Here is a 24,096-nt window from a genome sequence, read left to right on the forward strand (position 1 = left end):
AGCAAGATTAACCCCAAGCTTTGCCTTCTCGGAGTTTAGCACACGAGAAACAACAAGAGCATGATCAAGATCTTTCTTTAACTTAGCATGATCATCGTTGTGTGACTCCTCAAGAGCCAAACGAAGACCACACTCTTCCTCAAGAGCATTGGAAAGATCCAAAATCTCATTGGCATAGTCATGAATATGCCCCTCCATCTTAGAGATGGTATCTTCGTGAGCCTCGATCATGTCATTGGCTTCACCAAGTTGTTCCAAGAGAGCAACGAAGTGCTTCTTGGATTTACCCTTGAGTTTACCCATAAAGGTCTCAAACTCATTCTCCTCCACATTTGTTCCCTCATGTTCATCAATGCTATCCGTCAAAGAAGGATGATTAATGATGGTAGTTTTGATGTTGGGGGTTACCTTGTTGGTGGCTTTAGCCATGAGACACTTGGCGGTGATGCTCTCAATGGGTGAGTCGAAGAGAGACACCAGTGGAGTCGCCGCAATGGCAACGGAGGCCATGGCAACCGACTCACCATCTTCATCGTCGTCATCATCCTCATTGTACTCTTCTTGTACCACCAATGCCTTGGGAGGAGTCTTCTTGGTGAAGTTGCTCTTGTTGAGGAACGATTTGGCCTTGTCCTTTCGGATGAGCTTGCCACCATTGTCTTCCCTCTTCTCATAAGGGCACTCCGCAACAAAGTGGCTCACATTGACACAGTTGAAGCAAGTCCTCACTCGTTGCTTGCCCTTTGCGCCACTTGAATTGTTCTTGTTGAAGTTGGGCCTTGAGTTCTTCTTGCTCCAAAATTGCCTTGAAACAAGGGCCATGTGTTCATGATAGGCATACTTCGTATCTTCGAGGTTGCTCTCCTCTTCTTCCTCTTCATCCTCTTCCTCCATACTAACCTTGGCCTTTATAGCAAGGTTGGGCTTCTTTACTCTTTGAGAGCGAAGTACCGCATTGTCGGCGGTCTTGTCCAAGATGCTCGTAGCAACAAACTCATCCAACACTTCACTTGAGGACAAGGTGTGGAAGTCCGGCCTTTGACGAATGACGGAGGACATGGCTTTGTGGTAGGGCATCATTGCCTTGAGGAATTTGCGCTTGATCCAATTGTCATCCGTGTCCTTACTTCCATGATCTCGGAGAGAGACCGCGAGTTTGGTTACCCTCCAATAAAGCTCACGAGGTTCTTCATCTTCTTTCATTGCAAACTCATCGGCTTCATCTTGCACCACTTCATAGTTGGAGCGTTGAATGCTTGCGCTTCCCCGATAGAGGGAAACCACTTGGTGCCAAGCATCTTTGGCCATGGAGTAGGGCCGGAGATGAGGAAGATCTTCGGGTGGGATTGCTTCTTGGATGATGAAGAGAGCATTCTCATTGAATTGATTATCCACGGCTTCTCTAGGAGTGAAGTTGCTTCGGTCATGCGGATAGAAACCTTCTTCAATGATTCTCCAAAGGTTAGTGTTCACATGATTTAAATGACGCTTAAAACGATAGACCCAAGAATCAAATTCTACATTCTTCTCAATCTTAGGGGTCGGGCCGGCATGATTCAAATGAGTGGAAGGAAGCGGTCCACCATAGACAAGTGGAGGTTCCACATGGGCAAAGATGCCAGTGCCATTTTTACCACTAGAAGAAGGAGCTTTCTCGCTAGTAGCTTCCCCCTTGTCAGAGGTAGCATCCGCCACCTTGTTAGTGGGATCACCCACTTTCAACGGTGCGGTGGAAAGTTTAAGCCCTTCTAAGAATTTATTAAACATGCTTTCGACCTCGGTCGTCATGGAGGTTTTCAATGTGTCCAACGCCACATTGAATTCCTCACGAGAGACCGTGGTTCCCCCATCTCCCGTAGACAAGACCGGATTCGCACCGGAGTGCTCCTCCACACCGTCTACGACGTCAACCATACTCTTTGGACGGTAAAGTCCTTAATAAAGAGACGAGGCTCTGATACCAATTGAAAGGATCGATATAGTTGACTAGAGGGGTGAATAGGCAACTAACAATTTTTAGCTTTTCTTTACCAATTTAAACTTTGCATCAAAGTAGGTTGTCTAGATATGCAACTAGGTGAGCAACCTATATGATGCAACAACAATAAGCACACAAGCAAGCAAGAGATATAACACAAATAAGCTTGCACAAGTAAAGGCACGAGATAACCAAGAGTGGAGCCGGTGAAGACCAGGATGTGTTACCGAAGTTCCTTCCCTTTGAGGGGAAGTACGTCTCCGTTGGAGCGGTGTGGAGGCACAATGCTCCCCAAGAAGCCACTAGGGCCACCGTATTCTCCTCATGCCCTCACACAATGCGAGATGTCGTGATTCCACTATTGGTGCCCTTGGAGGCGGCGACCGAACCTTTACAAACAAGGTTGGGGCAATCTCCACAACTTAATTGGAGGCTCCCAACGACACCACGAAGCTTCACCAGAATGGACTATGGCTCCGCGGTGACCTCAACCGTCTAGGGTGCTCAAACACCCAAGAGTAACAAGATCCGCAAGGGATTAGTGGGGGGGAATCAAATTTCTCTTGGTGGAAGTGTAGATCGGGGCCTTCTCAACCACTCCCGAGCAAATCAACAAGTTTGATTGGCTAGGGAGTGAGATCGGGCGAAAATGGAGCTTGGAGCAACAATGGAGCTTAGGGTTGGAAGAAGTGGTCAACTAGAGGAAGAAGACACCCCTTTTATAGTCGAGAACTAAATCCAACCGTTATCCACCTAACCAGCCCACGACTTGCGGTACTACCGCAAGGCCTCACGGTACTACCGTGACAGCCCACGGTATTACCGTAGCCACGGCAGGAGAGAGGACAAGCCTGACGTGCAGAGGCAGAGTTGGTACTGCCGCTGGCGCGGTACTACCTCACCCCCTTGCGGTACTACCGCAAGGCAGGACTGGACTGGCCTTATAAGGACGTGGATGAATAAAATTACATCCGTGCCAACTTCCGCTGGAAAACAATCGATGCAAAAGTCCGACACGGTACTACCGCAAATGGCGAGCGGTACTACCGCGTGGCGGCTGAGCCAGGCCAGGCGCGCGGTACTACCGCGCACAAGGTGCGGTACTACCGCGGAGGGCGCGGATGTAAAAAATTACATCCGCCCATACTGCCGCATTGCAGCGGCACTTGGCCTGGGGGCCATGGTACTACAGCTCCTGAGGAGTGGTACTACCGTGGGCTCGTGCAGTACTACCGCGCCGAGGTCCGGTACTACCGCAGGTTCCTGCGGTACTACCGCTCCGGGGAGCAGTACTACCGCGAGCCCAAAATCAGCAACCAAGACATAATGCAAAGAGGATAAACGAAGGATGCTCCAAAGCGCAAGGGGAAAGGTGGAGACAAGGAAGAAAACGTGTACGTGATGATTCCACCCGAACCTTTCCGAAGCGGACCCCCTCTTGATAGTACGGCTTTCCTACGACTCAATTCCACCGAAAAGAAACGTAAAAAGAACGCCGTCTTCAATAGTCTTCGAGGGGCACCAAACCGTCTTGTGCCTAGCGATGAAACGTCTGAGAAACTCAAGGCACACGATTAGTCCGCAAAAGCATTGTCATCAATCACCAAAACACCTTAGGGATAAATATGCCCTTACAGTAGTCAACTCCTTGAACTTGTCGAAAACCTTTCGCAACAAGTCGAGCTTTGTAGACAGTAACATTACCGTCAGCGTCAGTCTTCTTCTTGAAGATCCATTTATTCTTTATGGCTTGCCGATCATCAGGAAAGTCAACCAAAGTCCACACTTTGTTCTCATACATGGATCCCATCTCAGATTTCATGGCCCCAAGCCATTTCACGGAATCTGGGCTCATCATCGCTTCCTCATAGTTCGTAGGTTCGTCATGGTCAAGTAACATGACGTCCAGAACAGGATTACCATACCACTCTAGTGCGGATCTTACTCTGGTTGACCTACGAGGTTCGGTAGTAACTTGATCAGAAGCTTCATGATCATCATGATTAGCTTCCTCACTAATTGGTGTAGGAATCACTAGAACTGATTTCTGTGATGAACTACTTTCCAATAAGGGAGTAGGTACAATTACCTCATCAAGTTCTACTTTCCTCCCACTCGCTTCTTTCGAGAGAAACTCCTTCTCTAGAAAGGATTCATTCTTAGCAACGAATATTTTGCCTTCGGATCTGTGATAGAAGGTGTACCCAATAGTCTCATTTGGGTATCCTATGAAGACACATTTCTTCGTTTTGGGTTCGAGCTTATCAGGTTGAAGCTTTTTCACATAAGCATCGCAGCCCCAAACTTTAAGAAACGACAACTTTGGTTTCTTGCCAAACCATAGTTCATATGGTATTGTCACAGCGGATTTAGATGGTGTCCTATTTAACGTGAATGCAGCCGTCTCTAAAGCATAACCCCGAAACGATAGCGGTAAATCAGTAAGAGACATCATAGATCACACCATATCTAATAAAGTGCGGTTACGACGTTCCGACACACCATTATGCTGTGGTGTTCTAGGTGGCGTGAGTTGCGAAACTATTCCGCATTGTTTCAAATGAAGACCAAACTCGTAACTCAAATATTCACCTCCACGATCAGATCATAGAAACTTTATTTTCTTGTTACGATGATTTTCCACTTCACTCTAAAATTCTTTGAACTTTTCAAATGTTTCAGACTTATGTTTCATCAAGTAGATATACCCATATCTACTTAAATCATCTGTGAAGGTCAGAAAATAACGATACTGTAACACCCCAAAAATTTATTTGGTTTTATCTAATTCTTTATTTGATTTGAAGGAGGTTATTTAATTTTTTTTAAAGGACTCTCCTTCTCAAAAATTTTCTTTTATGACAAATATTTTCTTTGGGTTCATCCAAAACTTGATCTTTGGTCTTGAGGATTTTTCATCTTGTGTTGACTCAACACAAATGTTTTTCTTTGGGAAAGTTTTTGAAAATCTTTTCCTTTAAAAATAACCCTATGGCTTATGGAGTGATCCTTCCCCTTTCAAAAATTATCTCTTGCCATGACCTAAGTTGAAATCGCCCTCCCAAAAGCCATCTTCCCACTTTGTGTCCAGTCAAGCTTCAAATCCAGCAAGTTTAACTCCCCCTTGGATTTATTTCCATTTATTTTAAATCAAAAATCTTTTCTGTCTCCTATTTTGGCCCCTAGAGATTTACAAAGGAACCACTAGAATTCCTTTGAGTTTTGATTCCAAAGAAGTTTCCCTGGCTAGTCCTTAGAACCCTCAACCAAGATCCATGAAGATCCACTGGTCCACAGTTCAAAATTTTCAAAATTTGCTTGCTGAAAGTTTGGACCAGATTTGTCATTTTTGATGAAATTCATTTGTTTTCTTCTCCTAAAAATTTGAGAAAAATCAGGCAGCCTCTAGATGCATCAAGAGGTCAACTCACCAAGTCCCAGCTCCAGAAATTTTTTCCTCGTGCCCAAAACATATCGTCGAACACCTGGCATACACTGTTTCTGTGCAGGTTCAGAAGTCCAGTGTTAAGTTTCAGTCATCGGTGTCGTTTTCTTCATAACCTCACGTCGATCTCGCCAGTAGCCGCAGTGGCGCCTTGCTCCCTGTTCCCCCTTCTTATCCACCGCGCCGCTCGGTCGCCTGGAAAGTTGCGGGCGTCGGCGGTGAGCTGGCAGAGGAGCAACGCCCCCGTGAGCGGCGGCAGCAGCGCTCGCCGCGGCTGCCAGAGAGGCGCAGCGAGGGACGGCGCCGTCTAGCACCGCCCAAACCACCAGAAGCCTCCGTGTGGCCGTCCCCTTCCCTGTGCGTGCTGCAGAGCCATCGTCGTGAACTGGAAGGCACAGAGCGCGCTCCCTGCCGCCGACGTGCCCGTGAGGCCGTTCCGTCGAGGGCCGGAGTATCACCCAAGTCCGACCGAGATTTAACTAAGAAACGGTACCAGTGGACCATCACGATGATGCCCAATCACCTAAACCTCCTGCCCGACCCCTGCCTCGCCGTAATCGCCCGCCAGCGTTATCCCGTTCACGGCAACCGCCTCGGATCGACTATAAAAGGAGGCCCCGAGCTCGATCTCGACCAAGCACCATCACTCCACCTCACCAGAACCACGCCCAGCCACTGGAGAGACCTCGGGGAGGCCTTCTTCCCGACTCCGGCCGCCCCGACCTGCTTCGGGATCCGGCAAGATTTGCTCAAGTGCGTGCACCTCCGCCTCTCAACCCATGCCAGTAACCTTCTAGTGCATCCACTTCTCTAACCCGTGCCCTAATTTGAAGGTTGCAGCTCCCGTCGGAGAGTATCATCCTAGCCCGAACCACCGTCCGCCGGAGTTAAGGCCGCCGTCGACGTGGTGCTCGCCGACGGCCAAGTCCACCACCCACCGACGCGTAAGGACACAGTGAACCCGTAGGTACCCTCCAATCCCCCTACCTCGCCGTGGATCAACGCCGGCGACCACCGCGAGCCTCGGCGCCGGCGAGCTCTGTTTCAAAGTTTGAACCTGATGGGTGGGACCCCTCGTCAGCCTCTCTCTCTCTCTCTCTCTCTCTCTCTCTCTCTCTTATTCGAACCGTTTTCTGAAAGCGCCTTCGGGCAAAGTGCGTTTTCCTTCTGGGCTGGCGTATTCCCAACCGAAACGTTTTCTATTTTTTTAAACTAGCCCCTGGGTCTTTTCTGTTTCATCACAGATTAGTCCTTGGACTAAAACCCTTATGTCTTTTAAACAAAGGATGCTTTTTGGTTGATTCTTTTTCTGTCAGTTTTATATTTTTGTCTAGTTTTTTATAGTATTTATTTGAAAAAAATTTGAAATAATTTTTATACACACACGGTATTTACGTTAGTATGCGGTTTCTTTATACCGTAGATACCGGAGGAGGTGACGGAACCGCGAACTTCGCCGAGCTAGACTCCGACTACTCCGAACCAGGCAAGCATGTTTGAACCTTTGATATGATGAGTGTTTTGCATGTTTGCTTGAACAGTAGTGCATGGCATGTTTACATGAGCATCAGGGAGTGTTATATTGCATGCAAGGCAAATACCAGTATGCTTCTAAACTTGATGCGATCTTTTGATGGCAGATAACCTGAGCATGTGGTGACATGAAAGGTGGTAAGATGGTATTGTTGAAGCATGCCAGTCTTATGTCAACCGTTAAACTCCGGCGTTAACGTGGACCGAGCCACGTTACCGTTCGTTCCCTTTTCGTGCTGCCACATGTTTTCTGCAAAGAATACGGTTTAGTAAGTTGCAAACCTCTTTCCTTGTACACACCAAATAGAGGTGCCGTGATGAGGGTTCCATGGCCCTGGATTAAAGCCAGTCATCTGGTCAGGGGGCATGGGTGTTTCCGGTTGGGACCGAGAGGGGGGCACCCCTTAGAGCGCGCGATATAAATTTGATCCCATGCTACGCGAGGTTGTAGCCTCCCCGTCTCAAGGTTTTTCTTGAACGTTGCCTAGGGTGATGCCTGGCAGCGGAATGTGGAATGGGTGTGTACTGGTTAGATGTGTTTCTCCTAAAACACCGTAAACGGAACTAGTCCCTTGTGACTACTGAAATCCGTTGGCTGTGGTTAAAAGTACAAACTCTGCAGAGTCAAAACCTTCCGAGTAATCGTGTCCATGGTCAAGGATCTTGGTCAACGTTTCCATATCAGTATCCATGTCAGTCTCAACATCAGTCTCTGTGTCAGTCTCAGTGAAAATCCCCGGTGAACAAACATGAGTGATAAACCAGGTTGAATGTTATTCCTGTGGATGGACTAACCAGTTTATTTTTACGTACATGAGCATTTCCTTGAGATGAATTAAATGCATGAGCTACTTGAATTTGAATAATGAAATATAAGCCCTTTATGTGATGTCGCTCCGACGTCCGACTGTGGCACTCTTGTTATTTACTTTTGATATAAGCCCTTTATGTGATGTCGCTCCGACGTCCGACTGTGGCATTCTTGTTATTTACTTTTGATATAAGCCCTTTATGTGATGTCGCTCAGACGTCCGACTGTGGCCCTCTTGTTATTTACTTTTGATATAAGCCCTTTATGTGATGTCGCTCAGACGTCCGACTGTGGCACGCACTGTCATTTACATTCCAATATAAGCCCTTTTTGTGGTGTCGCCCTAACGCCCGACTGCGGCATTGTTAAATTTATTTTTTAACCTTTGCGAGGCGTCGCTTCAGACACTCGATCGGTCTTCAGTTATTTCTTTGGGATTTCGGGAGGACTACCGCCCGACTTCCTTTTTATTTACCATGCAGTGCAAATTTTATTATCCGAGTGCGCATTACTAATCTGCTCATGTGCATCATGTTTGCATTTGTTATATCTTATGTCCAAACTGTCTTGCGAGTACTTTCATAGTACTCACCTGGCTTGTTGATTTGGTCAGATGTGGACGAAGGCGATCTTATGGATGAAGAGTTCGATAGCGAGTCCGACGCCTAGAGGAGTCCCAGTCAATCCCGTGCGATCCTGGAATTGGTCACTTGTATTATATACGCTTCCGCTACCCAGAATAAAAGTCATCGAGCCTCACCCCGGCGCTCGATGAGTTGTAAGATTTAGGAGTCATGTCACCCACTTCACTATGACATATCCACCACCACTTTTATTACGAGTCAGTAGTTATGCCACCATATCCCTTGTGTCATATCCGCCTTTATGTATAATATCGGTGTGCTTGTAATAAATTGTTGAGCAGCCTCAGCTCAACCCTGTATTATATTTAGTACTTCTGGATTTCTGTATCAAGGATTTGTCTACCAGTAAGAGGGATTCTTCTATACTGATCCGTTAAAGGGGTCGGTTTCTCAATAAATGTTTTATTGGAAAACCGGTCATGACAGATACCCACCGCGAGCCTCAAAACTCATCGGACCGCATACATCAGTATGTATTATTTCCAACAAGTCTGTTGCTCGCTCCATTGTTCCGGAGAACGGAGTCTTAGTCATCTTGACCATGAGGCATGGTTCGCAAGCATCAAGTGATTCATAATCAAGTGATTCCAAAAGCCCATCAGCATGGAGTTTCTTCATGCGCTTTACACCAATATGACCTAAACGGCAGTGCCACAAATAAGTTGCACTATCATTATTAAACTTATATCTTTTGGCTTCAATACTATGAGTATGTGTATCACTACTATCGAGATTCAATAAAAATAGACCACTCATCAAGGGTGCATGACCATAAAAGATATTACTCATATAAATAGAACAACCATTATTCTCTGATTTAAATGAATAACCGTCTCGCATCAAGCAAGATCCAGATATAATGTTCATGCTTAACGCTGGCACCAAATAACAATTATTCAGGTCTAAAACTAATCCCGAAGGTAGATGTAGAGGTAGCGTGTCGACAGCGATCACATCGACTTTGGAACCATTTCCCACGCGCATCGTCACCTCGTCCTTAGCCAATCTTCGCTTAATCCGTAGCCCCTGTTTCGAGTTGCAAATATGAGCAACAGAACCAGTATCAAATACTCAGGCGCTACTACGAGCATTAGTAAGGTACACATCAATAACATGTATATCAAATATACCTTTCACTTTGCCATCCTTCTTATCCGCCAAATACTTGGGGCAGTTCCGCTTCCAGTGACCAGTCCCTTTGCAGTAGAAGCACTCAGTCTCAGGCTTAGGTCCAGACTTGGGCTTCTTCACTTGAGCAGCAACTTGCTTGTCGTTCTTCTTAAAGTTCCCCTTCTTCCCTTTGCCCTTCTACTTGAAACTAGTGGTCTTGTTAACCATCAACACTTGATGCTCCTTCTTGATTTCTACCTCCGCAGCCTTTAGCATCGTGAAGAGCTCGGGAATTGTCTTATCCATCCCTTGCATATTATAGTTCATCATGAAGCTTTTGTAGCTTGGTGGTAGTGATTGAAGAACTCGGTCAATGACACTATCAACCGGAAGATTAACTCCCAGTTGAGTCAAGTGATTGTGGTACCCAGACATATTGAGTATATGTTCACTGACAGAACTATTCTCCTCCATTTTACAGCTGTAGAACTTATTAGAGACTTCATATCTCTCAATCCGGGCATTTGCTTCAAATATTAGCTTCAACTCCTGGAACATCTCATATGCTCCATGACGTTCAAAACGTCGTTGAAGTCCCGGTTCTAAGCCGTAAAGCATGGCACACTGAACTATCGAGTAGTCATCAGCTTTGCTCTGCCAGGCATTCATAACGTCCGGCGTTGCTCCTGCAGCGGGTCTTGCACCTAGCGGTGCTTCCAGGATGTAATTCTTCTGTGTAGCAATGAGGATAATCCTCAAGTTACGAACCCAGTCCGTGTAATTGCTACCATCATCTTTCAACTTAGCTTTCTCTAGGAACGCATTAAAATTCAACGGAACAGTAGCACGGGCCATTTATCTACAACAACATAGACATGCAAAATACTATCAGGTACTAAGTTCATGATAAATTAAAGTTCAATTAATCATATTACTTAAGAACTCCCACTTAGATAGACATCCCTCTAATCATCTAAGTGATCACGTGATCCATATCAACTAAACCATGTCCGATCATCACGTGAGATGGAGTAGTTTTCAATGGTGAACATCACTATGTTGATCATATCTACTATATGATTGACGCTCGACCTTTCGGTCTCAGTGTTTCGAGGCCATATCTGCATATGCTAGGCTCGTCAAGTTTAACCCGAGTATTCTGCGTGTGCAAAACTAGCTTGCACCCGTTGTATGTGAACGCAGAGCTTATCACACCCGATCATCACGTGGTGTCTCGGCACGACGAACTGTCGCAATGGTGAATACTCAGGGAGAACACTTGTACCTTGAAATTTAGTGAGAGATCATCTTATAATGCTACCGCCGTACTAAGCAAAATAAGATGCATAAAGGATAAACATCACATGCAATCAATATAAGTGCTATGATATGGTCATCATCATCTTGTGCCTTTGACCTCCATCTCCAAAGCACCGTCATGATCACCATCGTCACCGGCTTGACACCTTGATCTCCATCGAAGCATCATTGTTGTCTCGCCAACTATTGCTTCTACGACTATCGCTATCGCTTAGTGATAAAGTAAAGCAATTACATGGCGATTGCATTTCATACAATAAAGCGACAACCATATGGCTCCTGCCAGTTGCCGATAACTGTTACAAAACATGATCATCTCATACAACAATTTATATATCATCACGTCTTGACCATATCACATCACAGCAAGCCCTGCAAAAACAAGTTAGACGTCCTCTACTTTGTTGTTGCAAGTTTTACGTGGCTGCTGCGGGCTTAGCAAGAACCGTTCTTACCTACGCATCAAAACCACAATGATTTTTCGTCAAGTGTGTTGTTTTAACCTTCAACAAGGACCGGGTGTAGTCACACTCGATTCAACTAAAGTTGGAGAAACAGACACCCACTAGCCACCTGTGTGCGAAGCACGATGGTAGAACCAATCTCATGAACGCGGTCATGTAATGTCGGTCTGGGCCGCTTCATCCAACAATACCGCCGAATCAAAGTATGGCATGCTGGTAAGCAGTATGACTATTATCGTCCGCAACTCTTTGTGTTCTACTCGTGCATATAACATCTACGCATAGACCTGGCTCGGATGCCACTGTTGGGGAACGTAGTATTTCAAAAAAATTCCTACGGTCACGCAAGATCTATCTAGGAGAAGCATAGCAACGAGTGGGGAGAGTGTGTCCATGTACCCTCGTAGACTGAAAGAGGAAGCGTTAAGTAACACGGTTGATGTAGTCGAACGTCTTCGCGATTCAACCGATCCAAGTACCGAACGCACGACACCTCCATGATTTGCACACGTTCAGCTCGGTGACGTCCCTCGAACTCTTGATCCAGTTGAGGCCGAGGAAGAGTTTCGTCAGCACGACGGCGTGGTGACGGTGATGATGAAGTTACTGGCGCAGGGCTTTGCCTAAGCACTACGACGATATGACCGAGGTGTGTTTCTGTGGAGGGGGGCACCGCACACGGCTAAAAGATCAACTTGTGTGTTCTAGGGTGCCCCCACGTATATAAAGGAGGGGGAGGAGGAGGCTGGCCAAGGGAGGAGGCGTGCCATGGGGGGGAGTCCTACTAGGACTCCAAACCTAGTAGGATTCGCGCACCCCCCTTTTCCTATTCCAAGTGGAGAAGAGGGGAAGGAGGAGGAGGAGAGAAGGAAGGAGGGGGGCGCCGCCCCCTCCCCTTGTCCAATTCAGATTGGGGCAAGGGGGCGCGCCACCTCCTGGCCGTCCCTCTCTCTTTTCCACTAAGGCCCATGAGGCCCAATAGCTTCCGGGGGGGGGGGGTCCGGTACCCCGAAACTTATCCGAAACGACCCGAACAATTCCGGTGTCCGAATGTAGCCTTCCAATATATGAATCTTTATGTCTCGACCATTTCGAGACTCCTCGTCACGTCCGTGATCTTATCCGGGACTCCGAACAACCTTCGGTCATCAAATCACATAAACTCATAATACAAATCCTCATCGAACGTTAAGCGTGCGGACCCTACGGGTTCATGAACTATGTAGACATGACTGAGACACATCTCCGGCCAATAACCAATAGCGTAACCTGGATGCTCATATTGGATCCTACATATTCTACGAAGATCTTTATCGGTCAAACCGCATAACAACATACGTTGTTCCCTTTGTCATCGGTATGTTACTTGCCCGAGATTCGATCGTCGGTATCACCATACCTAGTTCAATCTCGTTACCGGCAAGTCTCTTTACTCGTTCCGTAAAGCATCATCCCGCAACTAACTCATTAGTCACATTGCTTGCAAGGCTTATAGTGATGTGCATTACCGAGAGGGCCCAGATATACCTCTCCGGTACACGGAGTGACAAATCCATCTCGATCTATGCCAATTCAACAAATACCATCGGAGACACCTGTAGAGCATCTTTATAATCACCCAGTTATGTTGTGACGTTTGATAGCACACTAAGTGTTCCTCCAGTATTTGAGAGTTGCATAATCTCATAGTCATAGGAACATGTATAAGTCATGAAGAAAGCAATAGCAACAAACTAAACGATCATAGTGCTAAGCTAACGGATGGGTCTTGTCAATCACATCATTCTCCAATGATGTGATCCCATTCATCAAATGACAACTCATGTCTATAGCTAGGAAACTTAACCATCTTTGATTAACGAGCTAATCAAGTACAGGCATACTAGTGACACTCTGTTTGTCTATGTATTCATACATGTACTAAGTTTCCGGTTAATACAATTCTAGCATGAATAATAAACATTTATCATGATCGGTTCCTCCTCCGAAAGAGTACCGATGGAGGCTTCCAGATGGGGTCACGGAAGAACATAGGCTTGGGGTGGCGATAAAATTGTTTCGGGTCTCGCCCTGGGGGTTTCTGGATGTTAGGGAATATATAGCGTTGGAATTAGGTCAGACCGAGCTATGAGGGGCCCACAAGCTCAGGTGGCGACCCCCTGGGGCACGCTATGTGAGCTTGTGGCTCTCCTATACATCTTCTGGCCTCCCCCCAAAGCTTCTAAGGTCTCTCCTAGTCCAGAAAAAAATCACCATAAAGTTTCATCATGTTTGGACTTCGTTTGGTATGGTTTTTTGTGAAACAAGGCACTGAGTTAATAGGTTAGGTCCCAAAAATGATATAAAATTACATATAAAGCATACAAGATTGATAATAATAGCATGAAACAATAAAAATTATAGATACATTGGAGACGTATCAAGTTTTGCCGGATTTAACTCCATCAAGGTGCACATCCCGAGGACCTGGCTGGACCGGCGAGTTCTTCTGCCGACCACCTGGGCCAACTCGATGTACTCTTACACGAGCCCCGGGGACACGACGCGGGTCATCTCGGAGGAGCTCAGCGAAGACCAGGTGACGGCCCACATCCACGCTTTGACGGATCTGATGCTGGACAAGATCCCCTTCGATGTTGTCTTGGAGCCCTTCCGCATGAGTCCGCCTTTCTTTTAGCTCCTGAGCATTTTTACTTCCTGACCTTGTTCTGACTTCTTCGGGATTTCGCGGGAATTCGTAGGCTTCACGGCTTTCATGTCGGAGTTGTTGCAGCCTGGGCAGGTCCTTAGACCCGGTGATGGCCAAGTTACTAGGACTGGAGCCGGAGAAGGCCCCGGCGGGTTAGCATGCTCCCCCCCCCCCAAGAAAGCAAGATCATCGCACCCCCTGAGGAGGAGGAGAGCAACGATGACGACAACGACGCAGAAGAGGAAGACGATGGCGATGGCGACAAGCCATCCAAAGGGGAGGGCAACAAAAAAAGCTCAATGGCATTTGATCAAACACGGTCATGGTGTTCGCCATGGAAGTAGTCGGTACTGTCGGATGGTACCTGGCCGCGGAGGGATCCTAGGTGGACGGCGGCATAGGCATGCACATTGGTGGGGGCTGCGGACGTCCTACAGTGCCTGGGCGGCGGTCGGAGAGGTACAACAGCAATGTCAATTGAGGAGGGTGCAGACGCAAAGCAAGGGGGAGCAGGGGCTAAGTGGAAGGTTTGCGGGAAAACCGACGCCCGAACCGGTCCGCGGACCGATGAGGTACTTGGATAGCAAAATGGGCCCGGACAGATCGATCCGAACAGATGCAGGCGGTTTAAGGGTTGGAGATGCCCTAAGCATATTCTAAACTTCAGCTCAGAAAGAGCATATTAATGCAACGGTAACTAACTCGCTTTGTGGATCCTACTATGTAGTAGTATAAGGGAAAGAACCTTCCACGAGCAAAAAGTTTTGGCATCTTGTGTGACCGTATCTTCCCTCTCCGTCATTGGCTATTTTTTGACATAAAAGCAAATTCTGCAACACGTGAGTCTTCCATGTTTTTTTTTTTTTTCAGACACGCTTACTTGTGAACGAAGCATCACCTAGATCCCCATTGCCGGCAAAAAGTTCATGTCAATCGCCAGCGGGAGCAAGCAGCAAGCGGCCTGACCAACAAGAGGACACACAAGATTACTAGAGCTGAGATAAGCTCAGACGTAAACATCGCAGCCGAACCGTTTACAGTTGGGAGAGTATAGATATCAAGGACATTGATGCCACCTCTTCCGCCACAGCACGAATCAACATCCTCAGTACGAGCCAACATCAGCAGTACTGACGAGTATTAACTGAAAGATGGCAACGTTCGTTCTGCTTCCTACAACCATACGGTACGAAGACAGAAGAGATTCTCTCAACGCAGACAGAAAACAGCCACAGAAAAAGCAGCAGCCGCCGACGCCTCAAACCTTCACGCATCAGAAGAAAACAGAAGAGCTTCTCTCAACGCAGGCAGAAAAGTTTTTGTCAAAACTCCGATGAACCCGCAACTGGTACTGTTACATAGGAAGGCAAAATGCTACTCGTACGTACTTGCATATTCTCAACTGGAAGAACAAAATTCCGTGCCTCCTTGGTCCCTAGAAAAAGAAAGCCTAGCAAGTTTCTGTCTATGGTACTCTTTCCTAGCACATGCTAAACAACTACCCTAATGTCCCTAAACACCACTGCCCAACTATGGCCCTTGGTCTGACACGTGGCAGTCTCACCAGCTCCTGAGAGCTTCTTTGCGTAAATCCGCCAAAAACCCGGTCACTTTGCGCTTGCAGTCATTAGCTATAGCCTTCCCAACATCTAGGCGCTGGGCCTGGGTATCCCCAACACTTCACCTGCTGTTCATCCGGAACAATACTCAATCAGCAAGGAGCACTCAAGTTTATAAAGAGCATAGCCTTAATATGCGCAAGGAATTAAGATAGTGTGAGCCAATTGTCATGTTTTGCGTCTGCAGGAGGGAAAGCATCTTTGCTTTGAGCTGACTATAACTCATTGGTGCAGTATTACTAGGGGTATTAAATATATGTCGCGGATCGTGTGAAAATCTCGTGTAAATGTTCCAAGAAAAACTCACATAATCTGTACTCCCTCCATTCCTAAATATTTGTCTTTCTAAGATTTCAACAGTGACTACATACGGTGCAAAGTAAGTGAATCTACACTCTAAAATATGTCTATATACATCCGTATGTGGTAGTCTATTTGAAATATCTAAAAAGACAAATATTTAGGAACAGAGGGAGTAGATACTAGGGAAGGGAAGGAATGTTATACAACGATGCAAGGATCAAATTTAATATCACTTACAATATGAAAAATAATTTTTTTTTACTGAACAATGAATAACACAATCCAATGTCAATACGGATTCTACTTTTTCATGTCTTGCAGATGAGATTGAATTTGCTCCTTAAATTGCATGGATGTAGAACAAAACCTTCCATAATACTACAAATTACTTGCACGTTTTTTAGAAACTTCTATGACCCAATTTTACGCAATTCAAACTTTGGCTCATTTTCACTTGATGTTTTCCCTATATACAGCAAGGAATGGAAACTTAGGATATGTTCTTACAAGAATCATCGTCGTTGTCGTCATCATCATCATCGTCCTCGTGTTGAGAGGTAAAAATGGGAGTGAGATAATTCCTGTCCAATAAAGCAAAAGAGGAAGTGCTGCAAGACAAAAATAACCTGATCAGAAAGCTCCTGCTCCCTTGCCGCAGCAAGAAACAATAGAGAATGCTATCGACACAAATACACAATTCTAATAAAATGGAACTCGTTGAAGAAGAATTCAAGTTGAACAAGCAGCATAGTTTCTAGAGCAGGTGTTAAGTAGTGCACCTTCTCCGGAGATCTCTGAGTTTCAATTGGAATTTGCTCTTACTAGGTGTCCCTTCCTCACTGCTTCCCTCAAAATTCTCCTGCATTCAGCAAGTAAGCTGTTCATAAACATAATTAACCAGTATTTTCTCAAAAAATAATGATTATAAACCGCCGGTAATACTCTGGCTTTTTACTTGAGCAGTGAAATGTACAAGGACGAATGAAGTCAAACAGTGAACAAAAAGCAGGGTATGCACTGACCTAATAGGGAGCATACATTTTATATTTTTCCTTTTAGCACCATTTGACTCTAAGGTTGTGAACATTCTTCAAGGAACTAAATTGCCATATATATGGAGAAACATAATGATTTTTTTTAAAATAGGGACATTAAATCCAGCACATTTGAATAACATATGAGGCACTCAGCATCCAACATCCAACTGCCCCTTTTCACCCCTAAAATGGGGCAGACAGGCTTCGAAACCGGGCAGGTGGCCTGTCCACCTACAAGACCCTCTACGCCAGTTCCTACCATTGTATTTTAGATATAAAAGTATATATCATATATGCATTGCTATTCAACACTGCAAAAGCACTTGCCTCGTACGGGTGCCGATAACGGTTACTATCCCCGACTACTTGTAGGGCTTCGAGCATTGTTCCAGTTGAACCTCCAATCAGAAGTACCTGGGATGTTGCAGTGAGAAAGTTATTTAAGGTTTTTTAGAGAATTACTAAAAGAACTACATGCAGCAACTTACAGTTAGAACAACAATAGATGTCGTAGCGGTGAAAATTGTCTCCCCATGCCCGTCAGGAAGATCATGAACTGACTGAAGAGCAAGGGCAAAAGCCATAGCTCCTCTAAGTCCTGAACATTAAACACCAAGTTCTAGTAGCTTAAACTTGAATGTATTTATTTGATGATCCGATGAGCATGTTTGATGACAATACATACCGCTATACCAGAGGGCCAGCTGATATTCCCTAGGTATTTGGGAATTTGGTGGTCGTGCCAAATTCAATATGTATGCACAAGAGAAGACATTTGCAGCCCTTCAAGACGAGACATGAGAAAAAAAACCTAGTAAGGCGCCTAACAGACTAAACAAGTTTGACAAATGGAACATATTCTCCAAACGTTCAGACACCAAGTCTGACACATCACATGCCCATCAAATAAGGAAACAATAAAGATCAGTTCAACGAATGATACCTTGCAACTAATATGAAGACCTGCATTAGTTGACAAAAGAAATAAACTAAGGAAACAACAAAAATTGCAACATATTTATTAAGTATAAAAATCACAAGTTGGTGCAGAATCAAAGGATACAATTGAGAAAAATATGAATCCAATATGAGACCAGCTTTGACGTTCCATTGCAATATCGAACCCCATGTATATGAATCTGTTTAGAAGAATAACCAACTTATTAACTAAATTTGTCCAGTTATACATGCTACAAGTAGAATCTGACTTACATGAATGCTTCTGCTAGTGATGAAAGCAAATGGAAAAAACGAGCAGTAAAACGCTGAGAATCTTCTGACAAGTTATAAAATGTATATCTCTTCATCACCTGAAATAAAACTTTAACATCATGTAAGTATCTTTGCCTGAGAGTTTATGATCCCAGTAAGTTAAACTTGGTTACCAATCTTGGATTTTGGGTGTTACAACCCCAGTAGAAATTCAGTAACTAAGTATAACTTCCAGTGTACAAAAGAAATACAAGGCAGAGTTCGCAAAACTGAAACTTACAATCCCGGTAAAGAGAATGGAAACAATGCCAGACAGGCCAAGGCCTTCAGCTAACATGTACCTAACACAAACGGCAGTTACTGATAGCAACCTATAAATGAAACATAGATCAAAGTAGATAGGCTTACGACTTACGAGAAGTAAGGGAAAAGCACAAACAAGCAACTCTCCAGATTATGTAAGCTGTAGATGAAAATCAAGAAATTCAGTTGCTTATATGAGAAACTCTAGTTTTGGAAAAATTAGATGTGTTAGATCTTACTTCTCTACACCAAGTTCTGCATACTTGAAGAGGTTCGACAGAATTAAGGAGTACAAACATGCATGTCTACACAACAGAAATGAGAACAACACAGTTTTACCAGTGTGCATTTCAAGATCCCTTCTGGAACCATACAAATTATCATCATGGCTATATCAATACAAAGTGTTCTAATTGATGATCCTACAGAAACACACTGTACTCTCGACAGTTAAGGAAGTTATACACTTCTACTTAACCGCCATAATCCAAGTTCTGGTTTTCGTATCATTTCGAACCAATTTTCCCCTTTTTGTTCACTATAACCACGCCATTTGAGGGTAATCTTGGATCACCCCGAGTTACACTCAGAAACCAGAGAAAAACCGTGCAGATGCCTGCAGAGTGGCATGCTAGACTGCTATATCTATAATTATAAACTACAGTTTCAGCTATATGCTGTTATAGACAGGTTACCAACGGAAACCATGATACTTGCATAAATAACATTAACAAAGTGAAAATTAGGCTCCTATTAATCGAACAAAAGGCAAAGTAGAGGATATGAGAGCAGAAACAAGCCCAACTCCAACGCCTGCACAACAAAAAGGTAGTTGAAATATCAAATGTGGAATGATAGATACAGGTTTGTATACAACCATAAGGAAAACTAAGAGAAAATAATCCCATCGAGCAAGCGAATACTATAATCTACTAGAAATGTTCCACGCATAAGCAGTTTTAATGAACTAGAATTACATTACCTGATGACATAGAACCAACAAAGTTCTCAAGAAACCTCAAGATAACTAGGAAAATATTCTGGCCGGAAGAACTTGTCCTCATTGATGCCATGGTCCTGAACGAATAGGGATTTTAAAGCAAGATTAAGAAAGGAAGCACACAAAGAAAATCTTAGGAATAGCACCCTCACCTGTACAAGGATATAGCCACCTTAATTGTCAGAACGTAGGTGAATACCAAGCAATATGTGAGTATCAGTACAAAACATTAAAAATAACATGTTTTAAGTACGAAAAAATGACACATACAGCATCATTTAGAACCGATTCTCCAAAAACAAGAGCATAGAGGTTCACATCGGTGCCAAGTTCCTACAATTCAATGAAGAATATGTAAACATTTTTTTAAGATAGCAGTAATTAAACTTGCACATGTTAGTATATGAAGGGACAGCAGAAACCTGAAATATAGACAAAACAGTTACAGGATCTGTTGCCGACACAAGAGCACCAAACATCATACATTCGACCAGAGGCAACCTATAGATGATGAATATTAACCCAGCAAGGTAGCTGCAAGAAAAGTAAACTGCAACATTATATGCTTATTAATAGAGGGAACTGGAAGGAATATGCAAGGTGGCAACATAAAATGGTTTCTTACACTAGAAGACCCGTAACAATGGAAGCAATGAAGGTTCCCAGGATTGCGAAAGTTATGATGGCGCCGAAGTTTGAAAAGAATGGTTTCTACCAGAAACAAAATTTGAAATGTTTAGGTGTGAGCCTGGAACTGATGGGACATTAAGGTACCGTGGACCTCAACAATTCAACACTTACTGGTGCTAAGTTGAACCCTGACTGAGTAAGGTGCAGTCAAGTAAAACATGTCAAACTTCCCAAGAAATAATTAAGAAACAAAATCGGTATATACATTAAAGGATATAATATAATTGGAGGAAGCAAAAAGAGAAGGAAGAAGTCCTCCCGAAAATTGAACCATCTCCTGAATTAACACAGGAAGTAAACAAACATCAAAGATCGCACAAAATTAAAATCTTATGATAATTTACATGGCGATTTCTTTCAACCGGGACAAAGGAAAAGAGATGCAAGAATATACCTAGTACTTTTCTGAGTGTTTGATATGTTAGCAAACCCTCCAACAATCATTCCTGATATAAGAAAGTATAAGTAACTACACAACAAAGGTATAATATACAATTAATACACATATTTCAATCTACCTCTAGAAACTACTATAACAATGCACTGCTTTGGTTCAAGATACTCTAGGTATACTAGCTAGTAACATGTACGTAGTTTGCACTTTCTCAGCATTACAATTTCAATCCTCAAATATAGTTTAATGAAAAATTCAAAAAAATATATAGCTTAATGTCTACAGAAAGCTGTTACATAGGTTTACTCTATAAATACTTAGTTTGAGAGTACTTTATATTAGTGTAACATAGTTTCGTATACAGTTAATGGACCTTGCTCCAGTAATTAAAACTTCATTGAAGAGAGAAGTGATTCTCTAGCCAGCCTCTGCGTCCAGGAAGTTTTCAACTTGGCAAGGTTGGGATGGCAAATTACATGGGTCACACCCGTCGTGTGTCAAACTTTTTTTTTCCAGCGCCCGCATGGAGACAGTGTGGTCTTGGACACTCCTAACGGAAAGGCCTCTCAATTGGCTCCCAAGTTTTTTTCCCCACTGAGAGCGAAGGTCCTACAAACACGTGGATGGCTGTGCTCAAACACCACGGTAGACCGTGAATCCCTTAAATGTGGCCCGTTAGCTAGATTTTACCCAATCAATGGTTACATTTGCTTCTCAACCCTTGTTCAAGAGTGGAATGCAATGGGAGTATAGATGAATGTGTGCATAATTAGGAACTGAAGCAAAAGTTCTAGCATGTAGTCCAGAGAGTAAGACACTGGCACTCAAAGAGAGGGTAGTAAGGTAGTGAAGATTTGTAATAAACTACATGAATGCATGTGTGTTAGTACTACCAACTGTAATTCTCCTTCTAACCCACAATATAATTCCTCTTAGCATGTTCAGCTTCAATCAAAATGTAAGTCCTTCTACACTCCCACATCCCAGTGCACTTTTGCTCATGTTGTTCTTATTTAGCCCTTCGTTAATTTCATCAAGAATTGACTAATTGAGCCTATACCTCTAGAATTTAACTATTTATCCTATTGGGAGAAAAAAAATATTGTGGAACTACTTTAAGGGTAGTATTAGTATTTTGCCTACACCCTTTGTTCCCGCGCTAAGTCCAAATGGACCTATGTATTGTATCGGAGCCTATACCTTTAGTATTTATTCTTTTGGGAGGAAAAGAAGTTGTAGAAATAATTAAAGGTAGCATTAGTATTTTACCTACACCCTTTGTTCCCGCGTTAAGTCCAAAAGGGATCGTAGGGAGTAAAATATAACCATATACGTATACACATTCTTAAAAAAACGAAACCGCATTGCGTTCCATACAAGCAAGCAGAAGGGATTACAACAAAGAACCATCACCTTGCACGGTTGCACCCAATAAGAATGCAAAGACATTGGACTGCCACATTTTTTTTTCTGACATGTATTAACAAACTAAAAGCTTGAAACATGAATCATACTGAGTGTAGAATTAAACACATTATGCAACAATGGCATTTTGGCAGCGGTTCAACACTCCAACTTAGCTAGTTTATAAGGTAAGTAGAAAGTATCAACAACTAAAGGTAGCCGATCCTTTAAGCACGACTAAAATAAACGCAAATGGCACAGCATTCATCTTATATCTCAGAAATCAGAAAACCGACACATGATGACTAGGTATTTTCCCAAAGAGCACAACAATTACAAGCAATTGAACCAACACTCAAGTCGCAGCAGTAAAACTGAACACTGTCAGTACACAGCAGCGTGTACAGCGCATGCATTTTATAATTTGTTCATCAGATTCAATAGATCAATGGACTCTATAAGGTCCAAAACAAAACAGTGCGCAGAGACAGAGCGATTCACAATGTTCATCCTATATCCTCGCAATCATCATACTATCACGCACCACTCGTCGCTAAACACTGGCAGAATCATTCACGTCGCGTCACTAAACAAACCCAATTCCTGAACCAATCACACCCGTCTCACTCACTCACCGACCAAACAAAAGGCACGGGATCAAAATCGCACGGGGAATCGAGCGCGAAGACTTAGACTAGAATCCCTAGCTAGTTGCCAGTGGTATGATCGGCATTTCCGACCTGGAACCTCTGGGGATGGAGTGCGGATGGGTATGTATGTACCGATGAGAAGGGATGCGCTGGCCTCGGGCAGGTAGTAGAACTTGCGGCGGCGGAGGAGGTGTCCGAGCACGAAGGAGAGCACCAGCATGGATATCTGCAGCAGGATCCCCACCCCCGCCGCCTGCTGCTCGTCCACCGCCCCGCCGAACCCCGGCATCGCGCCCTGGTGCGGCGCCGCCGCGTAGTACGCCCCCGCCTCCATCCTCATCTTCCTCCTCCTCGCGGCGCGCGCCCTCCCCCACCGTCGTCTCCGGCGCCTCGTCCGATGCGTTCGTCCGTCCTCTCGCGCGCGCTTCGCTCGCCGGTTATTCGGGCGAGTCGAGTGGCGACGCCTCTCCTGTCCTCCAGTTGCGGACTGGGCCGGCGCTCTCTGCTGGTCCTGCTGCGGTGTTGCGAAGATGGACGGCTAAGGGTCGGTTTGCCCGTTGATCTGACGGCTCTGAGAGCCCGCGCGGTGTGGAGTGTGCCGACTTGTGTGTAAAAATTATTTGATATGCCCGCTCAAAAAATAGAGTAAAATGCACTGGCAGTCACTGAACTTGCGAAGAGCGCTCACTTTGGTCACTGTACTTAGGAATACGGCCAATACGGTCACCCAATACGACAACACGTGTTTGTACGGTCACTGTTCCCCGTATGCCACCCGTCGCCGCTCGGTTTGACCACGTGTTGACCAATCCTAGACGCCAGCTGGCATTAAGCAGGCGGTACCGTGGTGTTTTTGCAGAATCTCCCCTGGTTCGCTGTGCTTTAGCCGAAAGCGCCTTGCCTGTTCGGCTTCGATCATAACGAGGGGAGGAGAGCAAAGGAGGAGAGCAGACGAGGCGATCGTCGGCGGCAGCGCACCATCTCCGGTCATCGAGATCGCGGAAGGGCTGGAGTTGCCGCGGAGGTGCGCCGCATCGCGTCGCTGCCGGAGGGGCGCCGCATCCTCCTCAGGATGGCGCCTGTTCGTCGACCAGATGGAGCTCCTCCACCGTACTATGGTAAGCCCCACTTACATCCGCCATGATTGGTGCTTGCAGTCTCTGATTGCGCGATTTAGGGTTTGGCATTGTGCACATGGAGATGTAGGAGGCCAATTTTGCCCGCAAGATTTCACAAGATTGAAGCTAGGGTTTTTGCCTGACAAATTGGGGGGTTTCGGTGTATGGTTTTTGCCTGACAAATTGGGGGCTAAGTGTTTGCTTGGAGGTCATTATGATGCAATTGTAGGCCTTTTAGATGTTTGAACATACGGTTAGGGTTTTAGGTTAGGAAAGGTGGTTCCTTGTAATATATGTTGACAAAATTGTGCTCTGTTTACATCTTTGTAGGACCACGCAGCAGGAAATTTTCAGTTCAATTTAACCATGGTG

General features: G+C 44.8%; 1 protein-coding gene across 1 annotated transcript; it reads right to left on the minus strand.

The window, feature by feature from the left end:
• Nucleotides 1-15,287: 15,287 nt before the first annotated feature.
• Nucleotides 15,288-23,105, minus strand: LOC109786077 (sodium/hydrogen exchanger 6-like). The gene is made up of 22 exons (XM_020344658.4): nucleotides 22,739-23,105; nucleotides 20,553-20,604; nucleotides 20,376-20,435; nucleotides 20,270-20,294; nucleotides 20,094-20,179; nucleotides 19,891-20,002; nucleotides 19,739-19,801; nucleotides 19,621-19,640; nucleotides 19,451-19,545; nucleotides 19,253-19,281; nucleotides 18,708-18,739; nucleotides 18,581-18,628; nucleotides 18,446-18,506; nucleotides 18,166-18,263; nucleotides 18,017-18,092; nucleotides 17,897-17,916; nucleotides 17,639-17,736; nucleotides 17,442-17,551; nucleotides 17,281-17,367; nucleotides 16,696-16,775; nucleotides 16,424-16,524; nucleotides 15,288-15,681 (listed from the first exon to the last, which is right to left on the minus strand). Exons 1-22 carry the CDS (start codon nucleotides 22,944-22,946, stop codon nucleotides 15,644-15,646), a joined length of 1,599 nt encoding a protein of 532 aa, XP_020200247.2. The 5' UTR covers nucleotides 22,947-23,105; the 3' UTR covers nucleotides 15,288-15,643.
• Nucleotides 23,106-24,096: the final 991 nt, after the last annotated feature.

The sequence above is a fragment of the Aegilops tauschii genome, chromosome 5 (assembly GCF_002575655.3).
Source record: "Aegilops tauschii subsp. strangulata cultivar AL8/78 chromosome 5, Aet v6.0, whole genome shotgun sequence".
Lineage (NCBI taxonomy): Eukaryota > Viridiplantae > Streptophyta > Magnoliopsida > Poales > Poaceae > Aegilops > Aegilops tauschii.